General features: G+C 38.1%; 1 protein-coding gene across 2 annotated transcripts in view; it reads left to right on the forward strand.

Moving 5' to 3' along the window:
• The window catches only part of ME1 (malic enzyme 1), a 153,821-nt gene that overhangs the window by 113,663 nt on the left and 17,465 nt on the right, over window positions 1-22,693 (forward strand). For both annotated transcript variants that reach the window (XM_005518170.3, XM_014263648.2), the window contains exons 7-9: window positions 3,475-3,584; window positions 13,586-13,683; window positions 15,479-15,592. In XM_005518170.3, the coding sequence (XP_005518227.2) occupies window positions 3,475-3,584; window positions 13,586-13,683; window positions 15,479-15,592 (322 nt within the window). The remainder of the gene's footprint in view (window positions 1-3,474; window positions 3,585-13,585; window positions 13,684-15,478; window positions 15,593-22,693) is intronic.

Here is a 22,693-nt window from a genome sequence, read left to right on the forward strand (position 1 = left end):
AAATCCAAGTACAAAGAAAGGCATGGGTGACAAAACAGGATTTACAAGGGGGAACAGTGATCTGGATTATCACTTTCTAGGGACAATTTATATTTGTTTAATCAGCTACTGCAGTGACACATCCTTAACAGGCGGAAGAGAGGAATTCACAGCTACAAAACACTTGCCTACAAAAATCCATCAGTCCTAGGCAGGACTCAAGCCAAGCTATTGCTATCAGAGAAGTGTTTTCCAGAGTACAAAAACACTCAAGAATTCATTAGTGCATTTATTATGGTTGACACACACTGAGGAGGAATGTCTACCAGATTTTTTAGTTTTGACAGCATAGGACAAGATCTCATAATTTCTACTGGTTAAGACAGTTGGTGCCCACTTCCTTCCATTTATTTTTACCACTTTTCAGTATGAACATTCACGTTGGTTACGTATTCCTCCATTTCCCCAGTAATCCCCTGTGTAGCTCTGGGTCAAAAGTAGTGATAGCAGGAGAACTGTTGACTCTGTTTTGAGCAAGCCATAAGACATGATATGTTTTATGTAACTCATATCACAGAATCATTTATGCTGGAAAAGAGCTCTGAGATCATCAAGTCCAAGCTATGACTAAACACCACCATATCAATGTTGCCTGTGGATTCAACCTATCCAGATCCCTCTGCAGAGCCTTTCTGCAGATCAACACTCCCACCCCCATTTGTGCAGCATTGTAACTGAATAAAATGCCTGCTTGCTTCAGGAGCTCTGCTGCTGGTGACATACTCAAAATGAAAGGTTTTTCATTTATATTGGAGATCTGCTTGTCTGCATAATATGACTCACAGAACTGTAGTGGCCCACAGTTGCTGGAATTTGAGTGATTTGAAAGGCACAGCAGGGTTTGATGACTGCACGTGAGCAAGCACCGAAGTGCTTGGTTCCCTTCTCATCTCACAGTCGTTTGTGTTCCCTACTCACCTGTGAAGAGGTACAGTTCCAAGCCAAAAATTTGCAATGACAGCAGGGTATGAGGTGCAGACAGAGAGGACGTGTTCTGCTTCCACGAGGGTAGATTCAAGCACTTACCTTTTATAGTGCAGAAGCCACTAAAACTGAAACTGTTCATCAGAGTGTGAGAAGGGTGGAAGGTTATTGCAGTGATACAGGAAAGAAAATATTGGTTTAAGTTTTAGCTCAGCTTTCTGCTTTAAGTTATTAAAATAGTAAGATGTGGAGATCATAGAAGAACTGATGGCTCTTTTGGTATTGTCATTGCTTCCAGAGCTGTGTGGCACCTTTGTAGCAAATTCATTATTGCTAAGGGATTTTCTGGAATGCCTGATATTAACTATTTTGTATTAACTTATTTGTATGTCTCATCTGTTAGTGGTTTTGAGAACAAGAATACTCCAAGCAGAGAAACAGTGCATAATTTTCTTTTCTCTCAGGGATACCCTCTCATGGGATTTGATTAGACTTTTTTAAGAACATAGACCTCAAAATTCACAAGTCTTATGAGGTACTGCTGGTTGTGTGCAGCACTGAAGTCTCAGGTTTTTACCTGGATGTCAGGTGTTACATGTGCAATGCATAAGAATGCTGCTTAGAATTTTTTCTGCTATGACTCCAAAATCTCAGAGGGCCAGAGCTAGACTGCCTGCATTTTTTCCATTTTAATTAAACAGCCACGATATCTGGCTCAGAGAATTAATATGGGTAGTCTGCCTAGTATAGGATGATTGTTTTCTACAGGGACACTCTTTTATTATAACTCACAGGGAGTTTTGGTCTTTGTCTACAAAGGTAATGGATAAGAAAACAGAGAAAATAAAATGCAGATGAGAAAATGGAATGTTATATATGGTAAAATAAAGAAACAGATCAGCCTAATGACATCCAAGAAACACATATAACCAAGCTCCAGGATTCCAGAGTGATAATCTCATTAGTTTCATATTATTATGCAGCTGTCAGCTCCCGGACCCTTATGGAATCACAGAAATTTATGTCAGAAACTGAATCAGGTTATAAATTTAAATTAATTATTGAAATTAGCTCTAGTGTTTTATTTGAACTCAGTTGTGATTTACAGTACTGGGCTTGCCAAATTTTCTTTTAAACAGTTGCCTGTCATTATGCTGCTGAAGAAGTCCAGGTTTTTCCATCAAACCTGAAGATGTATTTATTTTCAGCAAAGATTACCATTCCTGCCAGTGGAATCTCCATAGATTTGGCTAATTGTAATATAGCTGTAAATATGTGTTTTCTGTGGAAATGAGTTTAGTCACAGGAATTTTTGTCTTTTTTTAAAATACTGATGGCTTTGCTTAATGTGGTTGCCAAACACATATATGGTTTAAAGAAAAACTTAGTTAATGTATTTACACTGAACTGCTCACTAAATGTATGTATTGCTTTTCTGGATGAAGCATGAATTGACAGCTTGACTGTCTCTCATGGATTTGTGCTGTTAGCAAATAAGGAAAGCCTCCTTTGGCTCAATCAAGATGTGTGCTGTTGAGATCTTGCCCTCTTGCAAATGTCTGTGAGCTTGAATTCAGTCTTTCTGTAGTTCAGATACATACAGATATATTTTCATTGCTTTGGTTCTTTTTATTCTGTTGTAAGAAAGTACTTGAAAATGCCATATGTGACTGGCATGCAAAGAATCCAGAGACAGTACTACTAAAAATGCATATAAGGACTGGGCGATATTTACAAGAGCACTTAGTGACAGGAGAAGGGGAAGAGGGAACAGCTTCAGAATGAGATTACGATTAGGTTGGATACTGGGAAGAAATTCTTTACTCTGAGGGTGGTGAGGCACTGGAACAGGTCACCCAGAGAAGCTGTGGATGCCCCATCCCTGAAAGTGTTCAAGCCAAGGTTGGATGAAGCTCTCAGCAACCTGGTGTAGTGGAAGTGTCCCTGCCCATGGCAGGGATCTGGAACAAGAAGATTGCTAAGGTCCCTCCCAACCCAAAACATTCCATGATCTATAGTGGCAATATTAATTTCATTTAACTTCTTACTAACTTTGATTTTATGACTAACCTTACTGGCTCAGGAGGATAATTGTTTAATTGTTAGGTATTGACATACAAATCTAGTGCCAGGAGTCTTGCATTTCCATATTTAAAAAAAATAAAGATACAGCCATGGAATTGTAGAGTGGTTTGTGTTGGGAGGGACCTTTTTTTGTTCACTAGTTAATTGCTCAGTGGAGACTTCTGTTGAGATGTCTGCAGAGGGTGAAGGTATTTTCCACTGATCTTCTATTCATAACTTAGAACTGAATAAATACTATTAGTAGTATGATTATGTCTTCTAAATAATCTGTATTAACATAAAGGTAATGAATATAACAGAAATATGTTGAGAGTTGTATGATTTGTATTGTACTCGTATTCAAAATCTGACCACAAATGTTACTAGCTTTTTAATGTATAATTTTGAAACTTTTTAAACATAATTCATGATTTCTTGTTTTTCTAGATATGGCATGAACTGCCTCATTCAGTTTGAGGATTTTGCTAATGCCAATGCATTCCGCCTCCTGCATAAGTACCGTAACAGGTATTGCACTTTCAATGATGACATTCAAGGTAAGAAACTTTTTCCCTTCTCTTCACTTTTGTTCCCACAAGCCAGAAAAATAAGACCTAATTTCCAGAGGGGAAGAATCTATCGACTTTATTGTGATACTTGTAGATGTACAGGTCACATTTTGTCTTGGGTTTCCTCAGCGTGGATTTTTGGTGAGCTGCACTTGCTCTTAACCTTTGACCTCTCATTTGCACCTCATGCTTTATTTAGATGCTCACTCTTTGGGTTGTTTTGTTGGGTTTTTTTTTTTAATAGTTTAGTATGTGAATGGCTTTCCCCATATAAATTACTGACTTCTTTGAGCAAATGTCAAAGCTCAAACCAGGACTGTACTTTCTTGGTTTTTTGTCACTTCAGGGACAACTGCTCCACTGTTCTTCCATGCTGCTGGATTGATAAATGTCAAACTGTATTTCAGTTTTTAAGCTGACAACTCGGTTAAATATTCATGTAATTTTTCCTCAGTCTCATTCAGTTTTAGAGGGAAATGATCCCCTTGACTCTCTTTTTCCCATCTGAATAATTTCTGGCATCTGGAAAAAGGAAAATATATATAGTATGGGAAATGTCAACAAGGAGGGTTCCCCAGCGCTAATCTAAACAGGCATCTTGTTCCTCCCTCACAAGAAGACAGACAAGTAGGGCTGAAGGGGTGTATGCTACTTATTATATCCAGTCAGGAAAAGAGCACTGGAAAATAACTTTCTCTAGGGCAGTAAGTGTATAACTTCCTCTAGGGCACTGGCTCCCATCCTTGAGAGGAGGCTGAAGTCAGATGAGCTGCTGGAGAGATACCCAGAGAGAGCCCTCTGTATCCAGCTGCCTCTTATCCCTCATGTTTCCTTGGGTATATGAGGGTCTCAGCAGTGATAGGTCAAAAAGGGAAATTAACCTGTTTTCTTTTCTCATGGTTTTCAGTGACACTTGAAGCCAACTATTAGGAGCTGGAGTTTTCTAGAAGTTCTTATTGAGTGGATCATGCTTGGGACCTAGGTCGTATTTCAGTGCATGACAGTGGATTCAAATAGGCCTTGTCTTTCTGGTGTTAGGGATTTGGCTATGAACCATGTTCCTGTTAGAAGCCTGGCTGAATTCTATTTCTGCATCTGAAACAGATTATGGAGGACAACCTCCCAGATGGGAAATAAACTAATTATAAAATGTCATTTCCCTTTGTAAGAAGCATGGTGCTTCCTACCCTGAAGGGTCTGAGTGTAGCCATGGCTACAGCACTTCATTATAGCAAGCCAAAGAGCATCTAGAAGTTTCCCTGGTTGTTTAGAGGCCCAGCTCCTACAGGGAATTCCCTTTCCTTGCAGATGAAGGTCCTTAATCCAAATCAGAAAGAGGCTCAAGTAGAATGCGGTTTCAGAGAAATGGAAGTTTTTCAGCAAAAGTGTATCAACTATGGGTAAACTTACTTGACAAGGCCTTTTATGTATTTGCATTTTCAACCTACTTCATTCTCTCTCATCCACCTTGGAAGGAGGTGTCTTGAAGTTCAGAAGTGTTGGAAGGTATCCCTTTGGATCTTGTCTGAACTGTTGCAGCAGCTATCAGCCTTCCTTAAAAGTGTGCAGCCATGTGCAGTCTTTTAATTTATTTTTCTGCAATCTAATTTGTGCTTGAGGCCTTTGATATTTTCACGAACAATGCCTGTGACTTTTGGGTGATCTCCATCCTTAATATTTGTGTAGCTTCCAAGAGGTGAAAGTGGATACATTTATTTTTGGTCTCTGTCATTTGTCATCATATCCTTGTAGTTACCTTCAACTTTAACATTTTTTTTTTCATAGCATGTCATCTTCTCCCTATAATATAGGAAAATTGAAATAAAATGAAATAGAATAACAGCCCATTGATCTTTTATCCCTCTTTGTATTCCAGTTTTATAAACCCGAAGGATCTTTCACCTAGCAACTATAATGAGAATGGATAGTACTAACTTCTTTATAAATCCTTAGAGTTTTTCAGTTTTTAAATAGCATGGGTTTTTTTCCAGGCAACTTGAAAGAGTGGCTTGCTCTGTATGCAAATTGTATTTTCTACAGCAGTGAAGCTGACAAGAGTGCCAGGCCAATAAAAGCAAAGAAAAATAACACTGTATCTAACTTGCCATAATTTCTGAAGATAGTGCTTACATGGTATTTTAAACACAATTTCTTCTAGCAATAATATTTTTCAAAAGAAAGTTACTTTAAGATCGGAAGAAATGTTTAATATCTTTCCTAGAAAGGCTTGAGGATTTTTTTCTCTATATTATTCAGAGAAAGGATTCCTATATATCTTAGTGATGCAGTGAGGACCTTTCAGTATCTCAAGTCTAAAAAATACCCTAATATATGATCCTGATTTCTGACAGACACTAAAATGAAGAAGAAAACATGGCAAGCTGCACATACCCATCTGCAGGTACCCTCTTTTAGCTCACAGCTATTTACAGGCGATCAACCAGGCCCTAATTGACAATTGCAGAACATTTGGAAAAAGTCTGCCAAAACAATGATCACAGAAAACCACTAAAGATTGATCATTAAGGATCACCTACAGGCATATTTAGGAATTTCTGGAAACAGTCTCCATCCCTGCTACAGTATGGTCACATCCTTTGCTTTGGAGAAAGCTTACTAACTTTTTCTGCATTACCTCTCTGTACACAAGGAATTGAGAACAAAAGTGAACGGGATTCTGACCAAATGGTATAAATCTGTATTGGAATAATAAAATTATTTGTACTTTAGCATTTTAAAAAGCATCTTTGTTTTTGGATAGGTGGTGAATTTCTTCTCTCTGAAATTATAATAATCTCTCCATAGTCATATTTTCAAAATATCTTCTTACAAACACAATAGTAGTGTTTCCTTAGTGAGAAAATACTCACTTTTTCCTTTGGATTCCTGTCTGGTTTTTTTCTGATCACAAATCAGCTTGATGTTTGTTTTTTTCTCTCTCTGAAATAGAGACAAATTATTGGAAAAGAAAATCAGAGAAAGCCTTCGGTTTAAAACAAATACTTTTATCTGGTTCTAACTCTTAGAGAACCTTTTCCAAAACTGAGGGGAGTTTGTTCATAATTTCCCAATATGGGAGAAATATGAATTAATTTTGTGATGTCCAACTTCACAACATTTAGAAATTCCTGAATTAGGTCAAGTTTGCTCATCTCCAATATATTTAGAAAGGAGGTATCATAAGGAAAGGATGGAATTTTCTAGAAGATATGATACCTTTTTTTTCTTTCCAATGCCTGCCTGGGAATGGACCCATGGGGCTTGTGTTGCTAAGCAAAGCTGTTTCTTGGGGTGAGATATGTTCTGTGCCTGACCGCCCTCGAAGGAAGCAGGCTTGGGATTCAGAGTTTGAAAATTTCCTTAAAGAAACGAACCAGCTTGACCAAGTCTCTAAGATAAAGCAGAAGTCCGATGTACAGGGCAGTGCTGAAATCCTGCTTGTGGGTGGGATTGGCTTGGGCCACACCTTCCTGTCCCTCGCAAACCCAGCTGAAAGTGCTCCCTTTCCACACCCATTCTGACTTTGGCGAGTCTGTTGAAAGAGTTTCTGCTACTTGACCACAGTTAGTGGCTTAAGTGTTTGCATGTCTTAAGAGATGTGCATTTGTTTCCTGTGGGTCCTTCTGTAGTGTAAGACAATTTCATAAAATAAGTGTTTCTCTGCTCTGTATTATTGGAGTTACAGTTCTTGTTACTTCACTGGGCCCACAGTTGCAATGCTTTCCCCCGTGATGAACACAGGGCCTGTATTTTATGCCAATAAAAATATTTACACGGAGGGATTGCACTGGATTGGAATTAACTTCGGTATCCATCATGACCTTAGATGTCATTAGTTTTTAACAGCTGTGCTATTTGATTGCAACAACATATTATGAAAAGAAAGAGACCTAAAATAAGAAATGTAGACCACAGATAACTTAATATAATTATTTAATTTTAAATTTTGATTTTATTTAAAATATATATTAAGTGTTCAGCAGACTGCCATTTGAATAACTAGGAAAATTATACCTGGAAATTATGCTGTGACCAATTCAATGTTAAGTCAGTGCCCTTCTCAGAAATCAGAATTTCTGTGTCACAAACATTGTCCTTTTTAAGATTCAGTTCTTCTAATGTTAATATAAAAATTGATATATTTGGTACCTGGAAGTTTCTGTTCTTGAAATCAAATTGTAGGGAAGATTTTGGGTTTGTTGTTATGGCTGTGATGGGCATGGGGGCTTCCAATTCTTTCTCTGACAAGATTTTGAAAAATGCACAGTGGAATGACATATAATAGCTCAGATATTTATACCATAAATCTCAAATTCTGATAAGATATGCAAACTAGAAAACTTTCATAGACATGTGCTCTACTTTCAGAGACATTGGCTTTCAAGTGAAACATGCTGAGATTTTTTTAAATGAAATAATTTTAAAAATAAAATAATTTTGAAAAAATCTATAAAGACAGATTCTGTAGGGTTATGTGAAGTGTATTTTTCTTATGGTATACTCACGATATCACCTCTTTGTAATGCAGTGGTAAATTTATATTGAAATCAGTATGCTTTCAACTAAATACCCTACTGTAGCTTTTGTATAATTTTCCATGTGTATGTACAAGCATGTGTAGTACAAGTATTCCTCTGTTTCATTTTTTGTTCATTATGGGTTTAAAAAATAAATCCATTCTCGCCATGTTCCAGGGCAGCCAGCTCCAGGTGACCTTGCTTGCTTGAGCAAGGAATCACACCAAATGCCCTCCCAGCCTCAGCCATCCTATGGTGCTGGGACTCTGTATTCTCTTCCAAACATGTCAAATGATTGCTGTTTTAGAAGGGCTACATTTCTCCTTGCCTAGAGCCTTTCCTCTCTTTTCACTGCCCGCTGCAGATCGGGGCAGTGTGCACACGAAGCTTTGAGAAGCCCATTCATGGCAAGAAGAAGGAGCTCCCATCTCTTAAAAGAGGGGCCGTTTGAATTACCCACAGCTGTAGCATTTGCCTCACTAGCAGCTGAGATCTCATCTTTTCCATAGGATCTTTACTCCCCTTTTTCCCTGCAAGTGTAGGAGATGGGAATGGATTTTTTCCCCTGGCATGCTATGAAGTGCTATTTGGATGGCTGGCAATGTTAACATGTGATTTCTATTATGCTGTGTATTGAGAAATACGAATTTTACTTTTACCACTTCCTAATCTTTTAGCCCAGAATGAATACCTCAGGTTTTTGGATGTGCTGCAAAATGTTCTCCCCTCTTATTGTTTGCTAGCTTTTTAAAATGAGATAGGTAAAATTACGTAAAGGAACTACTAACACTTGATTACAAGTTTTATTTTTTGAAACTTTAAATAACAGACAAAGGCTTCAGTGCAATAAGCCATTTCTTACTAATTTAAATGAAATGACATCCAATATAAATTAAGTTCTTATTCCTCACGTTTTGGGGTTTTCCTCCCATTTTTTTTGTTCAATTTTATCTGCTGAAAAATTATTCTGTGCTCCCAAGCATTTATAGTGCATCAACCCCAAAGGGCTGTAGATTTTCTTTAACACATTCATTCTCAGTTTTGCAGTTTACTGTAACAAGGCTGAAGAATCTTGCACAGAAAGCAAAGACTTGGTATAGAATAGTGTACCTTGAAATTTCACATCTATTGTGTTTATACAAGACATGACTTACCTTCCTATAAAACTGTAATTAAATGTTTGGTGTTGCAGCAGTTGACACTGCTTTAGGAAAATACCCTTTGTTAATTTTGCTTTGATTAATCTTCTAGAAATCTGTGGACAATAGAATGGGTTTTCAAAATCATATCCTTGAATAATGTCTGTCTTATCCTGCACACAAGGGGTTTAACCTGTGCTCTGGCCGATTCTCTCCTTCCTACAGCGATGATAGTCAGAAAAGTGACAAAATTCTGTTTGTGCCCTTGTGATGTCCGCAAGAAGTGGTTCACATCTGCCTTGGCAGATGGATGTGAATTGCATTTTGATTTGTTTCAAAAACTGGAGCCAGTATTCAGGGTGAAATTTAAGGTCATGGTGTTAGAGCAGTTCCGGTTAAACAGATCTGCTATTCAGGCTGCTGGTGCCCCCCTTTCAGTGGGAAGGAATAAGGGAAGCTGCTGACGAGGAGTGATGACAGCCGCTGCCAGCAGCAGTGATAGTGGGTTCAGTAATCTAATAAACTGGGTTATTATTCCTTTCAGAGTCAAAAGGCTGAATAAAATAGGTGTGGAATACTTTAAAACACTCTTTTTAGAGCAATTCTGTGCAAATCCTGATCTCAGAGAAATGTCATATTTAAGCTTTTATCTATTGCTATTATAACCTTGTTCTGAATCACCCTCATAATGAGCATACAGGTAACACTAACTCACATCCTATACAAATATTTAATGCAAAGTGTCATTGACATTTAGTGCAGGATTTTATTTATGTTTCATATATCCTCTGTTTTTCCTTAAAGCAGACAATCATGTAGTGACAGGTAATACTTAATGACAGTCCATTTTCCAGCTAACAAGCTTAGCAACAGTACATCAGCCATGAAGATAAATGGTATCCCAGCATTCCCATTCGTTATAAATCTGTGGTGTTTCATTTTGACTCTGTCACCACAAAGCAGCTTGAAGAGCAGCTTTCATGGCTCTCTGAGAGCTCCTCTGGTGGGGGCAGGGTGCTCTGGTGGCCACAACTTCAAGGAAAACAGGGATCTTACAGTGCTCCAGCTCAGCTTTCTTTTCAGGAGACCAGATTGATGGTCTTAGGAGTAAGCTGTGTTATGTAGGCTCCCTCCTCCTCCTCCCCTGCAAGCACAGCTGTGTAGTATAAAATAGGAGAAAGAATTTGGCATCCAACGAGACCATGGGATTTTTTTTTTTTTTTGCTGGTTATGAGGATTGTTTGGTAGAGTACCAAGGGAAACTGAGAGCATACTCTGACTTCTCTTTTTTGCCATTTTTGGTCTTTGCCAGCTTGGCACTTGCCAGAGGAAGACTTAATTTCATCTGGGAAAGCAAGCAGCTAGTTTTTAGAGACTGTGGGGTGGAAGTGTGTCAGCCTGATGGTTGTTGTTCCCAAAACCATGCCTCAGAGGAACCATTTTTAAGATTTTTTTATTTAGAAATCAGGGACAGAACAAGTCATAAAAATGACTAAAGAAGTAAAAAATGCCAAATTCGTATGCTCTAAACATTAAGTGGGCTGAGAACAAGGTGTCCTGTATTTCTGATGATTGAAGTGAGAAGTCATAATCAAGAGCATGAAACAAACTTAATTCTGAAGACACATGTTATTTTAAGTGGATTTAGAAAGTGACTTTCTAACTTTAAAATGTGTTCTTAAATTTTATTAAGCTTTACCTTTTCTTTTTGAAAAGGTAACCATTCTTGAATCTCAGATGATCCTGCCTACAAATCACAGATTCAAACCCTGCCTTCAACACCCAAATGATATCATTGAAGAAAAGGTTTACCCAGTACCAGGCTTCTTACTACTTCTGTTCTTTTAGGTGCTGCAGTTTTAGCTACATACATTTGAAAATCAATGGTCTGTGTGCCTGCAGTATGAATGCCTGTTTTGAGCATCTCATAGAGTTTAATGTGGGAATTACTGCTGTCTCAGCTTTAAAATTAACCTTGTTTCTGAGAAAATAGACTTGTGAATAGCAAATTTAGGGGACCTGCATGTTGAGGGCAACTGTCCAATACTCAGATTCTGAGCCAAGTGCTTCTGTCAGGCTGGTCACGCCCATTTCACTCTTTTTTATGAAGGAAAAATCAGTAGCAATGTGAATTCTGCCTACAGCTGCATGGCTTGCAGGCAATTGCAGATATGGCAGTGGTGATCAGGAACAGACTTGTACGAGCCAGCAGACCTTCTCCTTGCAAGTTATTGCAGGCTTCTCAAAATAATTTATGGCCTCATCCTTTGATTTCCTTGAGTCAAGTCAGTGACAGCTGCTGCCCAGAGAGGGAAGAATTCAGTTTTTGTTCCTGGAACTGGATATTGCAGGGCCTATGTTCATCTCCCAGTGGTCCAGCTCTCTCTGAATCAGATAGGCATTAAAAATCTTCAAAGACTGTTGAAACCCATGTTTTGACTTTCAGTACCTAGTTGTTCATATCTGGACAGCTTTTTCAGTCCTGGAGAAATCAGTGCTATCTGCAATCGGTTCTTCAGAATCTCCTCTAAAAACTTAACTTTGCTGGAGGTATTATCTACCTCACTGCTACATTCCCATCCGTGGGATGTCTTTACTGGATCCAAGTTCCTTGCAGGAATAGTCTGCTTGTTTTTTTTAATTCGGCTCACCTTCTGCTTTAGTGATGACAATAATTTGCGAAAGATACAAACTTGATGCATGAAGTCACAAACACATGAAAGAAAAGTCTTCCCCTTCCAGTAGGCTTTGTTGAGGAGATAGAGTCACTTTCAGTCTTTGGGTCAAAAGAGCCAGATATGAGGTCCTGGTGACTAAATACAATCTTCTTGAACATGACAGAGGGTGATGGCTTGACTCAGCAGTGCTGACAGTTCACCTGCAGTGCAGTGTATCGATTTGGGTGCAGCAGTTCAAGTTAAGAAAACTTAGCTTTCTGAAAGAGGGGATGAATTGGGATTGTTCCAGATAAGAAAAGCTGATTGGAACACCATTGGTCTTCAAATGTAATAAGTTATTTTTGCAAAATAACAGGCTTTCCAGTAGTAGGCATGAGGCCAAAATAGAAGGAGAAGAAAAGAAACGTTTCGATTTGAAATTTTCAACCTAAAGTATAGTTAAGCACTGGAATAGCTTGCTGAGGAGATATAAGAGTATTTGAAAGAAGACCTTAAGAAGAAGTTAGATAAAGATATGTCAGCAGTCACAGAGGTTAGATTTATCCTGACACTGTGAACAAGTTTGAGTTAGATGCCTGCTTGAATTCTTTTTAGCTCTACTTTTTATTAATAGCTGTTTCTCACAGTGAGGACCAAATTTTCTCCATTCAAAGAGAAACAGGTATCTTGTTCCCTGGGTTCTCATTTGGAGAAGAAAGAATCATAAAACTAAATGTTAGCCTTTTTCCCTGTGTGGTATAACTCAAAGATAGATTTAAAAGGTACCTCCAATGTTTTAGAAGATACTAAACTGAAACCCCTGTCACAGAGGACTGAAGTCTTAAATAAGCTGGCCTTATTCTATCAGCTAGTTTAGCTTCTTTGTAAATGTTCAGTTTGGTATTATACTCTGACAACCTCTCCATGAGAAATGAAGTTTTATCTTAGCCTCGTATTTTACTGTACTTGGAGTGTATCTATTTAAGGAATGAAACCAGTAACTTAATTTTCAGTATCTGGATATCTTCAAAATACTTCTCTTTGGATTCTCACACCCTTTGTTCTAAAAAAGATGATGACTAGAATATTTTACCAGAGTTTGAATGGTGTTGGAGAAAGGGTCTGGCGTTCAGAAGACATCGGGATGTAACGGAAAGTTAGTAACACCCCTTCTCTCCGTTAGTATGGTAAGGCCTCCTGCAATTAGCCAATAGCACCTAGCTGTGATGAAAGCAGATGGGAGTAACACAATGACCCTAGGTTATAAAATGTCAAATTCTCCTGCAATAAACGCCATTTTCACCATCCATCACATTGGTGCTGTGGGTAATGGTCCAAGTGGCCAAGGGGGGCCACCGTGCTGGCTTCTGAACCAGGGTGTCTGCCTTGCTTGAAAGGCTACAGAATGGCCTAGCCATTATACCCATCCATAGAATCAATCCATTGTATTTTATTTAATGTTACTCTGATGATATTCTCACTTACGTTTAACTTTTGTAAGAATAAAGTAGAGCAAACTCCAACTCCACTCAACTATTTGTAACTACCCTCACTACTTGTATCTTTTAGCCAAAAGATGCTGTGGTATTATTTAAAATGTAAAGTTTTATAATTGTTTTGAGAATAACCAGATATTTATTTATTTATTTATTTATTTATTTATTTATTTATTTCAGGGACTGCATCTGTTGCTGTTGCAGGTCTTCTTGCAGCTCTGCGCATCACCAAGAACAGATTATCAGATCACACAGTGTTGTTCCAGGGAGCTGGAGAGGTAGGTATTTTTATACATGGGGAAAATTGTACTATGATGACTTTTATTAATATTTAATTGAGTTATATGTATCAAATGAACAGGAAGACTAAATGGGTAGAATGATTACTGACACCTGCTGAAAGTTGTTTTTTAGTTCAAATGTAAATTCACAGAAAAATCTCTGATCATCTGGTGAAGCCTCTTATTTTTCATAAGACATTTTTTGGAGATCTGTTCTCTTTCTAGAACTTCAAGTTTTAGCTCTTCTGCTGTAAATTATTGAACTGCTCTCAATATAACCAAGAAAAACATTTTTTGAAAGATGAGGAAATTCAGTGGAGGAAGTAAATATAACATATTTACCCAAGTCAGCATTATTTAGTAAGACGTGCCCCTTTGATTTTTTTTTTTGTCATTGAATATATTTTTTCAGTATTCTACATATTAAGGTCATCCATTTCTGAAGATCTTTATGCACACTATTTTTTTATACTTATTTTTCAGTATTAATTTCTAAGCCGCTGACATACAAGTGCAGGCTGTGCTTATCTACAGTGTGGCTTGTCATCTCTTTTCTAAAGCCTACAACCCCATGCTGGCTTCTTTAATTTCATTAAATATTTGGTGCTATGTCTGCAGTTTTCAAAATGGCTTATATCCATATCTGCCATGTCACCACCTTACTGTGTCAAGACTATCCATCTCTCTGGAGTTGCTTCCCCTGGTTTTGTTCCATGTTCAACAAGCAGATGAATTTGTGGTCTAATGTTTATTTTTTTGTCAATAGTTTTAGTGTGGCTGTTGCTGCAAAGAGGTAATAGTAGCTATCACCCCTGATGCGGGAGCTGTTTTTTAAAAAACCTACTTCTTTCTTAACAAAGAAAAAAGGAAAACCTTGGTTCTCAGTGAAAATTGGTGATAAAGAACAAGAAACAGAACCAACGCCAAAAAATACATATATGGGTCTGTAATCAGAAATACTGAGCAGTCTGTTGGCTTGTTTTATTGCCTGGTTTTCAATCTCTGCCTGTATGACCTTTAATCTGTTGGATGAAATATTATAAAATCCAGTAAGAATGAAACACATTTCAGCAAAAGATTGATACATGAGTTTTTCTTTCCCCTGCTTTGACTGGGAGCACAGCCAAGTCTAGAGTTACAAAACACATGAATGGTAGGTAAAAGGAGGCTTACCTTTCTGATGGACATCTTAGAGAAAGATAAGAGCAAAAGCTCTTGTGCTTTACTTTCTGGCATGCAGACTGTTATTTCCTTTAGTTTAAATTACAAAATTTCAAAGACAAGAAAATATTTCCATTCTGAGATGAATATCACAGAATGATAAAATGGTTTAGACTGGAAGGAACCTTAAAGACCATCTAGCTCAACCCCTGCTGTCATGGGCAGGGAGCCTTCCATTAGACCAGGTTGCTGAGAGCCCCTACCTGGCCTTGAACACTTCCAGGGCTGGAAGTGTCATTATGTGGAATAAATGTTACTTCTAGCATTTTCTAGTTTCCAGCCTCAACATTTATTGTGCTCTCCACCCTCTAAGAGCCATCTGAAGATTTATCTAAACTACGAATTTTCTATATTATTTGATATCTATGCTATTCTTCTGTGTTATGGTTTTTAATTACCAAATTGTAGCAACAGTTCGTTAGGTTTATTTAAGGATAAAATAATCATTCAGTTTTATTGTTTACTAAATTAGAAAACTTATCTAAAATAGTGGGTAAGTAAATCATGCGAGCAGGGAGGGGATTTCTTTCATTTCTTGTTCTGTACTTTACTTTTCTTCTTTTTCCTTCAGGCTGCACTGGGGATAGCAAACCTTGTTGTTATGGCTATGGAAAAAGAAGGGCTATCCAAAGATGCAGCTACCAAAAGAATATGGTTGGTTGACTCAAAGGGATTAGTTGTAAAGGTAATATAATTTTCTCATTACTTTAAATGTCATGATACTACTTGCATTTTGTAGATAAAGACAAGAACATATTCCTTGTGAAAGCAACTGCAAGAATATCTCTCTTGGCTTAGCGAGTTGTTTTTATTTTCTAAAGTTTATTAAATTAATGACAGACTGTCATGTTACTTGGCGGGGGCATGATTATGCTTGGAGTTCCTGTTCTGTTTCTATTAGGGATGAGCACATAATGAAGATGATTTTTCAGCAGTTCAAGAAATGTGTAAGAAAAGAAATGTTCAGCTTTGGGGTTTAGCATTTCCCATCTAAATGTGACTATTATTTGTTACCACAGTCTTGGACAAAGATAGACACATTACTAGGATGGCAGGCAAATCATCCTTTTGCAAAAACTGAGATGCATTGCAACAAAAAGCTTCTCTGCACAGTGATACAGCTCATGTTGCAGATGTTGTGGTCTGCAGTGCTATCAACACTGGTCAGAATTTGAAGCTGCTGAGAGACTTCATCAGTCACCCTTACCTCATTCCTTCCATGTGCCAAAATAAAGAAACATACGAATTCCATGTGCCAGAATAAAGAAACTGGTATGTTTTAAAAGGTGGTTATATATTTAATAGTTTGTGAGCTACTTAAATGAAATGGATGAGAGGCCAGTTGCCTTTGCCTTTTTACCTTGCTGGTCAGTTTGCAGTATTTGTGGTCATCTTTGTTGGTACCACACTTCACAGTGTTCTTTGGCTGCCTGATATTAAAGGTCTTTTGTGTTTCACACAACGGTGCATCAGGAGGATGCATTCTGCAGGCAGTGTCTGCTGGCTTATTGAACAGCATCACAGCACATTTCACTCATACTGTCAAAAGGAAAATAGTACGATCATAGACATTGAGATGGGCAAATATTACCAAGGTCATCTCGGTCATCCCTTGCTAGAAGGCACAAAAGTAGCCGGATCACATACAGAAGAATGCAGGTATCTAGGACACAGATCTTTTCTTTCCTCTGGTGCTTTTTTGTTTGTTTGTTTAATGAGTATTTTTAATCCTTTTGGTTTTCATCTAATAATTTTGAAGTGATATTATGTCCAAACATAAATGACTGAAGGCCTGTGTATTGTCTGTGTATTGCTGAAACCTTGAGGTTGCCTGAGAGGAATCGGGTTGCACCATTTCTTTCACCATGGAAACTGGGCATATCAAATTATACAATTGAATTAAAATTACCTCCTGGTGATTAAGGAAACAAACTAACAGAGGCAGAAGTGTAGGAACTTCACAGCCCTGAAGCAGTAAAAGTGGTCTCTGCTGCATGGCTATCCAGCCAAGATGGTTAACCAGCCTTTCTTCTTGCTCCCTGGTTTCTTGTCCCAGTCTCTTTGCACCTCTCACTGCTAATTTGCCAGTCAGCTGAGAATCCCTGTTGTTGCTCTTGGTGCTCAGAGACTCATTCCTTTAATAGGTTCTAAATTTTTAGTGACTCAGTGACTGCACTCTTTCCTCACCACCTTCGAGCTTCTGCGCTCTTAAGCAGTGCCAAAACCAATCAGTGTCTCACACAGCCTCAATGTTCCTCTCCTCTGCTTATTCTTCTTGGTGGAACTTTAATTTGGGTTTTGTCCAAAAAAGCAGTCCACTGAATTTCGTGTCCTGCTTGGAGTGTATTTGTCAACTGTTTATGATCACCAGACATAACAGCTGTCTGAGGTAGATTAGGGCTGAATTTGTGGCCAGATGTTGATGCAAGCAGCAGGAACCGACGGTGCATATTTCAGGTCATTACTTGTGTTCCTGGAAGACCTGACAACACCAGTTTTCCCATCTGTCTGTCCTAAGGGGCTTGAGAATGGGTGGGTACTTGCTGCTGTGTTGTGTTTGAGGGACATCTGTCAGTGCAAGGCCTGGGCTGCACATAAGGAAACGTGTCCTTGGTCTAGGAGTCCTCTCTTGGCTTTCTTCTGTAGCGAAATGTTCCCCCCTGAAAAGTTAAGGGGAAAAAAAAGGGCAAAATACCCTCCCTCCAAAGAAAGTAAATACAAGGTAAGCCTCAAGAGGCTTGAGATTTAATTGTTGGGAAGTTATATATATAATGAGTAAATAATTAAACTATTCCTGATTCCTTTTTCTGGCGTGATAGAGAATGCTGTGATTTAGGTCCACTTAGGAAATTATTTTGGCTTTAGCTGATTGCAGAAAAATGCTGCAAAGCTTGAAGAACTTTCCAAACTCTTACAAATGAGATAAGAGAAGTAAAATGAGGAAGATTTATGAGATCAAGGTAAAATCAGAAGAACTTTGTTATTAAAATTCCTTTCATTATTGCAGAGGTAAGAATTACCAAAGTCAGACCATAGATCACCGGTTAATCAATTTTTGCATAAACTGAACTGACACTTATTTCTTCCTACTAAGGACATGTATCAGTAGAAACCTGATCAATAAATGTCCCTTAAAATTTGCCTCACCAAAACCTGCATGATCAAAAGAATTTTATGTGAAGCAGGGAGACCATTTTAGTACTAGAAATATTCTGATTGGTTGTTTTAGCAGTATGAGAAATAACAAAATTGCTGAAGACTCAGCAGTTACTTTGTCCAACAAAACTAATTTTTACATCATTTATATTCTATGCTGGCCTTTGATCATTAATTTTGAATATGTTACTATAGATTTAAACATTGTTTCTCCTTTCATCTGCATTCCTTAGAATTTCAACCAGTTCTATCCAAAGAAAAATAACCTGGGAACTGTTGTTGACCTGGCTGCAGTTTCCACCTTTTTCTTCTTCCCCCACCCTCAAAAGCTGCCACGAAGTCACTTACCAGGTTTTTGTTGCTGAATTTTTCCTTTGTGGCTTTTTAATTTTAGTTCAAGTGCAGCTGTGTTTTCATTCTCCTGTTAATTTTATTTTCCCCCCATGGGAACCATCTGTTTTCATTAAACCAAGCCTGATGACCAACTTTCCTGCTATGTTGCGGTGAAAGAGATGGTGATGGAGGCTGTGTTTGTTATACTGCCCATAGTTGTGTTCTGTATTGTCTACTAGAGAATTTACAGCGTTGTAGATACCAGTTTGGGGTTGTTTGGTCTTTTAAAGTTTCTTCAGAATGTTTTTACCTTTTGAAACTGTTTTCCAAAGGTGGGTGAAGAAGTTTTGCACATCATAATATCATTAGAATTTTGCTGCTTAAGCAGTGTGACTTTTTGAAACTTAATGTCTTAAGTATCCCATGTGTATTTAAATGGAAATGTTAATGCTTAATTAAGAGACACTTTAAAGTTGGTTTTGCACTCTTGTGTACTTGAGGATTATATATAATCAGTTGGGCCTCATCTTTAGTTCTGAAATATCATGCAATCACAATCTGTCTGATGAATTTACCTATATAAACATGTTGGTGGGTAATGTCTCCCATGTTCCATTCCTTTATTCTCAGTGTTCCCATGTTTTTTTATGTTTATCCCACATATTACATAAATGTGATGTGTGGTGAACACATTTTGTGTCTTCTTTAAAGCTGCCATAGTGTCATGTTTAGCTGTATTAGTAGCCAAGTCTTAGTCCATCTACTTTAATACAGTAAATTCTTTTGTGTCAACTAGTTGAGAAGAGGCAGAATGTGAGGATGTTCACAAGGTTCACCATTGTTTGAGCATTTCAGTAGTGTGCTGCAAAGGCTTTTATTGCGTTTTGTTTTGTTTTCTAATGCAATACCAAGAACAGGGTAGGGTGATAGGCAAGAGGGTTCTTGGAACTTCTTATGAATGTGATACAGTTAATAAGGCTTTTTTAGTATTTAAATGGACTTAGCAGAAACTTCCCCCCACTCTCTGCCAAAGATGGCTGCTCCTGTGCTGAGGATGGACAGGGAATGTTCCTGGGCTGCCAAACATGCTTCTCTTGCAGTGAAGCTTTTCTGTAATTTGCAAGGCAGCATTACATTTTTGTACACCACATAATCTCTAGTGCACAAAAGTTGTTCCTTTGCAGAGGGATGAATGTCATCCTTAATTTTAAAGATTAAGTCACCATGGATAAATGTTTCTTTTGACAGTTTTGCACTCTATTCTGTGCAAAAGTATTACTGTAATACTTGTGGCTAGTTGGGTGATTTGTATTTTAAATATCCATTCAATTTGTGATCTTAAACCCTGTCTGACAAGCACAAGAATATTCACTGAGTTCTGATGGCTGAAGGCCTCAGAATACTGATCTTTTAGTATCAGAGGAAGACTGAAATAGATCCCAAAAATTTAACAATTTCTGTGGTCCTGATTGATTATAATGGAGGTAACCAGGTAAACCTGTAGATAATCACATAAAAGGATTTCATTTTTCATCCTCTTTCCCCCATTTCATTATCCCTGGCAATCTTATTTGCTAAAGATTCTCACAACCAATTAACTGGCATTAGATATGACCCTAATTAAAGTTTGTGGTTTGGTCAAAGCTGGGTACATACATTGTTCAGTCCTTGCTTAGAGAAGAATGATGGTGGACATTTGAGAATGATACCAGAATTTCAGTGCCAGACTCATAGAACAAGTGAAAGAATTTTCAGAGCTCACAATGAAATATCATATCGACCTGAATCCCATCCAGACTGTTACTGATTTTTTAAAAATTTTTATCAATAATCACTCTTTAAAAAAGTTTCAATTTCGTACTAGATATGAATTTGATAATAGTTTTAACTTTTATATACCACTGTCTGCCAGTTCTGCTAGCTTTTAATTATTTCTAGCTTTCTTTTTATCAACAGCCAATTAATCTGACACTTCTATTCTTGATCAGTTCTTTTATGGCTGACTGCAACTGGCTGGGACTCTTAGAGCCAAAAAAATTATTTACATTTTAGAAAAAATGCAATGCCTTGGGTATCTCCAAGGTGCTGCAATCACTCAAAGCAGTTTCTGCCTTATTTTCCTCATGTAACATCCTAGCAAAGCAATCCTTGTTTGCTTCATCAGTTTTTCTGATGTCTGGGGAATTAATCTGTGCACTTTCATCTCATATTTATCATGTTCTATATCAAGTACAAGTTTTGCAAAAAGGAAACATTAATTTGTCTCCAAATGCTCGTGGCATTACTCATTCTCAGTGAGTAATGTATGAAAACAAGCAAGGACAAGCCAAAAGGGTGATTGGTGGGGTGTTTCTCTAAAAGAGACACCACCAAACCCATTGCCTTTGTTGGCATGTAACTCTTTGACAGTGTGTGCAGTAGATGTACTGATGATATGGGGACCTAATTTGCTGGTTTATTATTTCTTTCACTCATGCTCTGTTACTGAAATTAATGATTGATTTGCTCCATTTTCTACTGTTCTGTGGATTTGTGATTTGCTCTGCTTCTCAGGTCTTATCTTCCTGAAATAATTACCTTTATAAATTTTGTCCTGCCTGTTAACCTTATTAACTTATTAACCATGTGTGCTTATTTACATGGAAAGGGTACTTTATAAATTTTACAAGACTAAAACAGCCCTACTTTTCTAACAATGTGCTTTAGAGTCAACACCAGAATTGTATTTCTTACTCTAATTGTGTATTTTATTGCCAATTATTATGACATTGTCTCCTCAAAATATTATGGTTTTTTTTACACAGTTGGCAACAAACTGTTTATTAATTGTGTGCCCAGGTTGCCTGGTTTGGTTTTAATGTATTTTCTTCACCTTTAGATGTTAGATGATGGGTCTGATCAGGAGACACTGTCACTATAATTGGAATCTCAGTATGGGGTTTTGGGAGGGCTTACATGTCTCTGCTCTTTGGTTCCTAAATGAGGTGGCACAGGAGTTTCTGTCACCTGCAGGCCCTGGGACTTAAGTCAAACCCTGCCCAGTGAGTCTATATCCATACCTCCACCTTTTTTATTTTGCACTGTGTGACTTCTTGTACCTGATGCTGTCCTGGAGTTCTGGCTGGGGGGCGTCTGGCCTGTCCCCTCCCAGCCCGCTCTCTGTGCACCTCCTATGCCATCCCTTTCAGCCTCCCCATGGAGGTCCCTCCCCAGGGAGTCCCTGCCTAGAGCTCTCAACAACCTTTAGACCATGGATTTATGATGAAACAGATAAAAAAAGCCACGTAGAGACCATCTCCTAGAAGGGAGGTGCTTCACCACCTTCTCCCATGACTCTTAACCACATTTTTTTTCACAATTGCTTTTCTGTTTGTTTTTCTCTTAACTCTGCAGTAGAGAACTCACAGGGAAAATGCAGGTAAAACCAAAACATTTGCGGTTGAAAATACTCAACTTACTAATGGACTGCTTTGCTCACTGGTCTAAAGTTGTCATGTCTTATGTAGTTCATGTCTTCAGTATTTAAGAACCTCAAATTATTTTATTAATTTATCTGTTTACTGATCTCTGAGCTCTTGTTTAAATAAGCCACAGTTGACACAGTGAAATGCAGGCAAGTGTTTATATAAATAGATTTGTGCCTCCCTGGTTGTGAGACGGGACAAGTGCCAGCACTGCCTCGAATGTGGGACAGTGCAGTCATCAGGCTGCTCTGCCTGATTCACAGCTGCCTCCCAGCTGATGGGAAGAGCAGTTCTTGGAGAGCTTCCAGCCCTGCCTCTCGCCTCACTGACACAGAGCTGCTCTGCTCTTCAGCCCTGCTTCGTGGGGCAGCCCCGGCAGAACCAGCTCAAACAGACCACGGCGTTAGCCTGTGCATTGGTGGTATTTGTAAAGTTTGCCTCCCATTTTCTAATTTCCCATATAGATGTTCGCTGTGCAGTCTGGTCTCCTGTTTTTACAGCTGTTTTCTGTGAAAATTCTTCGGGTTTTATTGATAGGTCATTTTTCTTTGTTATCTGAGCCTCAATTTGGCTATAATGTGACGATAAGAGTAACTTTCTGTGAAAACTGTGATGTACATTTGCTTGAAACCTGACCCCTGTTGATCAGACCCTGAAACGAAAAACTTCAGAACCCTCCCAGAATGTGCACCCTATGAACTGCTTTAATTTCAAGTCCAAAATATAAGCAATTTTTTCATAGAACTGTTAACTGCTGAGTCCTGTTTATTCCTTTTGCTCCTTGAATTGAAAGGTCCTGGTCTTCATGGGACTGTATTTTGTAATAGTAAAAT

Source organism: Pseudopodoces humilis, chromosome 3, assembly GCF_049639895.1.
Source record: "Pseudopodoces humilis isolate 2021_Gansu_Grassland_sample_001 chromosome 3, ASM4963989v1, whole genome shotgun sequence".
NCBI lineage: Eukaryota > Metazoa > Chordata > Aves > Passeriformes > Paridae > Pseudopodoces > Pseudopodoces humilis.